At 39.7% G+C, this 5,462-nt stretch overlaps 1 protein-coding gene across 1 annotated transcript in view; it reads right to left on the reverse strand.

The window, feature by feature from the left end:
• Positions 1 to 344: 344 nt before the first annotated feature.
• Positions 345 to 5,462, reverse strand: part of GTPBP10 (GTP-binding protein 10 (putative)) — a 14,082-nt gene continuing 8,964 nt past the window's right edge. The window contains exons 6-9 of the mRNA XM_008943490.1: positions 2,976 to 3,083; positions 2,418 to 2,495; positions 1,329 to 1,452; positions 345 to 577 (exon numbers count right to left, since the gene is read on the reverse strand). Of these exons, the coding sequence (XP_008941738.1) occupies positions 360 to 577; positions 1,329 to 1,452; positions 2,418 to 2,495; positions 2,976 to 3,083 (528 nt within the window). The 3' untranslated portion in view covers positions 345 to 359. The remainder of the gene's footprint in view (positions 578 to 1,328; positions 1,453 to 2,417; positions 2,496 to 2,975; positions 3,084 to 5,462) is intronic.

Here is a 5,462-nt window from a genome sequence, read left to right on the forward strand (position 1 = left end):
TTCCCTTGGTGCTTCCAACGCTCGCAGCAGAAGGTGTAGAGTGGCTGGACTTGCTCCTTTGCTACCTGTGCAGGTTACATTCCTTCCATTCATCTCATCTGGCAAAAAATCCTCCAGGGATCATCAGTTGCTAAGCAGTGCTTGGGGCTGCACATACTTCAGTCTTTACTCTGTTAGTAGCCAAGATAAATGAGAAAGAACTCCTCCCCACTGTCCTCTGCACCCAAGTGCCAAAAGAAATTGAGACAGTGGGAGAGAGCAGGGAACTGGGCACAAAAACGTTAAACAGAAGGTCTGCAGCCTAATGGGTACAAACACATACAAAACCCATTAAAAAGTGCTGGATCCAGCCCAGAATGCTAGCTTCTAGTCACTTGTTCTTCTGGAGTTTGCAAAAGTAGCAGTTTCTTTTTCCGGTATTCCTCATTCTCCTGCTCCGCTTCCTCGTATATGGATTTTCTTATACGTGCTTTTAGTTCCTCAATTCCTTCTCCAGTGTATGTAGATACAGGAATTATATCTTTGAATTCAAGTGTATTTGCAGGAATCATTTCTTCCTCTAGTAAGTGTACAAAGTCTGAAAAATCATAGTGAAAGAGTTAGTACAGTCTCCAGATACTGTATCACTACAAAGTCCATAAAATCCCATTACATTTAGAAATCAAAATTTCATAAATTACAGTAATAAACATATCTTCAATTGACACAGAAGTATTATTTGCTTAATTAATCTCTTAAAAAATAGCTAAAGTCTCAGAAGACAAGCACCAACTTAGCAGTTACACCATACCTTCGCTCTCACAAAAAGGTTCTGCACCCTTCCTTTAAGGCGAGTACCAAGAATAGGTTGTAGAATATGGGAGATGGATGGGTTTAAGCCTTCCTGGTTCTTACACACTCCAGGAATAGGAAGAAAGTCACCCCAATGTAATAGTGAAATCAAGTAAACCTACACAGGCCTGCCCAGAATTTTCATGTGCTTTGCTGAAAGTCATATGGTAAATTGTATATACATCAGTATCTGCAAGGGGACCTTCAACAGAAGCCACTGTTATTTGAGACACCTCGACTGGAAATTTACACCCCCATACCACATCTGGGAAGGATCTTCTAGTATGGCTCTACTTTATGAAACACTTCCCCAGCAGTGGAGCCAGCACTACAAATGCATATAAGCAGAGCTCTAAATGCAGGAAGTGTTTTTTGAATATGTGTTTTAAACAATGAATTTAGTAAGTGACAACAGTTTCAAACAACTCCTTGCCAATGCAGTTACCCCAATAAAATCTTAAACTTTTGTGAAAGGTCACTGATGAAAGTTTATTTACCTTGAGGATTCTGTAGTTGTTTCTCCAGCTCATTCAAGCTATCCTTTGCACAAGGCAAATCCATTTTATTAATGGCAAGAAGTGCAGGTTTTGTTAGAAGTTCCTCTTTGTACAGCTCCAGTTCCTTAAAAGACAAGTAAATTCATCTTAAGCATTTGTAGTTCAGCAAGTGCTACTTGAATTTTACATGTCCTCTCTCATTTGCTTAATTACTTATACTGTCTTTCTTGCCTAGACAGCTGTAAGATTTCTTCAGGTGCTCAAGGTTGATGTATTAGAGCAATCTGACAGAAGAAAATATTGCTCAGTGATTTTTTTTATGCAAACACAGATATTTCAGAGAAATAGGCCATGAGATTCCAAAACAGCACCCTATAAAAAAAAATGACAGTTTTGGTTTTGTTTTTCTGATATCCATAAACAAAAAAAAAAAATCTATTTCAGAAAAAAAGGTTTTATCTGTAAAACGAATAAGCAAATTCTTTTTAGAGTTTCCTGATTCTTAAGCATTTTAGTGGCCTATGGTTAATATCAGAAATAAAATCACAACTGTGAATCAGCTAAGAATAAACAGCAATACCTGGAATTCAGAAGGTTCATTTTCAGTTGTATAGCTAGAGAGAAAGCAGCTGCTAAACTTGAAATAATGTAAAATGTATTATTTTAATCAGAAGCAGTGATAAGAGATGGAAACCCTGAATGTCTACAAAGCTGGGGCCTGACGACTCATCTCCATTAGGCTATACACTGAAGGTATCAAGGCGAGGATTTAACTATACCCACGTATTTCTATTTCCTAAAATGCTACCAGACTGGGCAACTGAAAATGAGGTGTCTTTTCACATTTACTTGACTAAGAAATATCCCATATGCTGCACAGATTAATGAATGAACAGTTGTGCCCAACATAAAGAAAGAGAAGCTTCACCTGAACAATTAAAAATAAAGATTTAATAATTTCAGAGAATCCTAAGCTTGTTAGCTGGCCTTGTATTACACAAGACACTAGCATTTGAAAATTCTTGATCAAAGCTGAGCCTCTTGGCTCAACACAAACTACAGCTGTCGATCTTGAAGATAAGAAGTTACCTTTGTTAGAAGCAGTATAGTTTCAAAGGCTGTTCGGAACCGAGTCTTGATAGATAGCTGAAATCCAGAAATATCAACCTGAAAAAGTTACACAAAATCAAGCTTCAACTACTTTGCACTAAAATGTCTACATACATGCCCTCATTCTCTGGCAAATAACAGAGGGCAACTATATACCAAAGTAACACCATAGATACTGGAAGCACAAACTGGTTGGCTCTGCTAAAAATGTTTCTCAAAGGTCTAATTTTTAAACCTCTTTTTGAAGGGTATCGTATAGAAAAAAAAAAAGGAAAGAAAACATATCACCCCATGCTCTAATTACACTTGGAACACCTCACTGGTCTAAATTAATTGGCAAATTTTAATGATAAATTCTATTTAAGGATTTATCATCAGTCATTATGAATGTTCCATTCTGAAAACAGTATTACACCTATATTTATCATAAAACATGCAAATTACAAATTATTTCCTAAATTCCAACTACACTGTAATTAAGATACATTTACTGCACTCCCTTTAACTTCAATAAGCTGTAAATTTTATTTTACTTACAACTAAGAGAAGCTGTTTGGTTCTTTCTACATGTTTAAGAAACTTGTGACCCATCCCTCTGTTTGCATGTGCGCCTTCAATCAGTCCTGGGAGATCAGCTACTGAAATCTAGGAAAACAAGAGGTTCAAACAAAAGAGTTCCAACAAGCAAAAATGGTGATTTTAAACGATCAATACCAAACATCATTTTATATCAGCAAAAGAACCCAGGCAAAGGAATGTCAGGAATATCTGTTTTGAGAGACTTTGTTTTGCCAATGACCAGGCCCAACAAAAATGATAGCACCAGCAGGAAGATGAACCAATATGCAGACTGTATTGTAGACAGAAATGTTACTATATGAATGACCGCCAGGGGTACAAACAGGTCAACCAGCTCATACATGATCGACGCCACCCCCAACGATCCCACAAACGACACGACTCAGCCCACAACAGGTGGTACAAACAGTGAACCGAGGTTGCCCACAGTTGGCATGGGAAACAGCCAGACCAGCCAGTTAAAAGCATAAGAGAAAGGTGCCCACATGGCGACTCTCACCCGATCGACCCGCGTTCGCAAAGGCCTAAACAGACTGGGGCCCAGCTCCAGGGAGAGTCAGGAGGTCTCCCCTGAACCAGGAAGCTCTGTGGAGGGCACTCCACAGACAGACACTCCTGACTCCCTGCCAGGGGTCTCAGCTTTTATCCCCCAGCAGACACCTGACCTTTGTCAACTCACTGCGGGACCCCTGGGGCTCATTTCCCTTCTGGCTCTCCCTGCAGGGCCGGCCGCACCCTGGGGGGAAGCTATAAGGCAAACTCACCTCCTCTGTATGAAGGGCTGTGGGAACCACCCATATGTCAACCTTAATTCGGGGCTTGGGGTTCAAACCCCAGCATTTCAGACTCCTTTTACAAATATGTGTATTCCTTGGGATTGTGTGTGAGATCAGTTCTCTGGCAGTGTGCACTGGCTGTTTCAACATTTAAAATCTGTCATCGGAAGCACATTTAAACGAGATGCTCCTGTCACACAGACTGTGCTCTTCATGTGCCCCACCTATTTATTTACAGCTCTCTGCAAAGTAGAAAATAGATGGTAATGATACCTTGGCAGAGAGCTTGCAAAATTTAACTATTGCCTCAGAATAAAACAGATGCCGAAAGGCAAGGAGATGAGGCTATCACATTTGTATGGAATTCAAACTGCCACTGGAAAAGAAAAAGTCCGTTCCTTGTGGCTACAGAGGATCATTACCCTAAATGCAAACCTACTTAAACATTGTTCCCCTAAGCATAAGAAGCTACAAGAATGTTTTCTGCTCTTCAACTGAAATGAGATTTTGATTAGCGTATCATCTTCCAACCAGAGGCCAGCAAGGACTGCCACAGTGGACAGGAATCTTGTCATCTTCTCTGGTGGCTAAGAGGGTTGCACACAGTTGTAAAGGACAGCTGAGACAGACCAAAAAAAGAGTGGAAAACCGAAACCACCAAATATCTATTCAGTAGCTCACAAAAAGCTAAGACAGTGAATCGAAAAGAAAAAGCAGGTTCTTCAAATATATGTTATACCCATCTAGACAGCAACTGCTTTCAATTAAACAACGTCCAAAGCCAGCAGACAATAAAATTTCCAGTGTGCTGCCTTCTGCAGAAGGGGGCTTTCTGCTATGAGTGAATTACACTCTCGCTCGTGTGTTACACGTTATGCATTTCTTAAATATTTGAAGCCCTCCTTCAGAATTTTCTCTACACAGAGACACAAGACACAGCTGAAAGAACCACAGACTCGTAACTAGAAACAGGGAGAGACTAACCAGAGTTAGAAAAGAAACATACACGTCCTGCTGTGATGTAGCACCATCATCCCCACTTTTTTCCCCCCCAACTTTAGTTCTCTGTCAAAGAGTACTTTTTACAGAGCTCATAAAGAAACTCAAATTCTTTCAAAACAGCACTTAGCTCAGAAACTCTAGTAGAATATATAAATGCTTCTGCTAGCTTCCATGATCTGGTACTAAGACTTGAAAGTAGACTCATAATCAAATCCTCTACTTTTGTGTCTTTGCTTTTCCAAGTAGTAATGGCAGACAGCACAAGGTGAAGTACAAGTATTTTCTTCTTTATAATGCACCAAGATAAAATAAGCAAACTGCTATGTATTTCCTTAAAAACATCAATGTTCTGTAGAAAAAAAATAAAACACAAAATGAGCCTGTCTTCCTTGAGTGATACAGGACAGTCACCTCAATTATTGCCCTTAAGTGGCTTTACGTCGTTTTGTTTTCAGCATTGCAGCAGACAGCTGAAGCACTTCCTCTTACTCAAAGATGTTCCCTTGGTTTTAGAAAAGAGATATTTGGTCCATGTAGTTCCTGTATAGCAACCAAAATTGTACTATAAAAACCATGAACTGCAGAAACAGCCAACATGAAGAGTCACTGGCTATGACATCAAACAGAATGCAGAAAAGAAAGCCAGGAGTGCAAGTAGTCCTGCTGA

The sequence above is a fragment of the Merops nubicus genome, unplaced genomic scaffold, assembly GCF_000691845.1.
Source record: "Merops nubicus isolate BGI_N331 unplaced genomic scaffold, ASM69184v1 scaffold12557, whole genome shotgun sequence".
Lineage (NCBI taxonomy): Eukaryota > Metazoa > Chordata > Aves > Coraciiformes > Meropidae > Merops > Merops nubicus.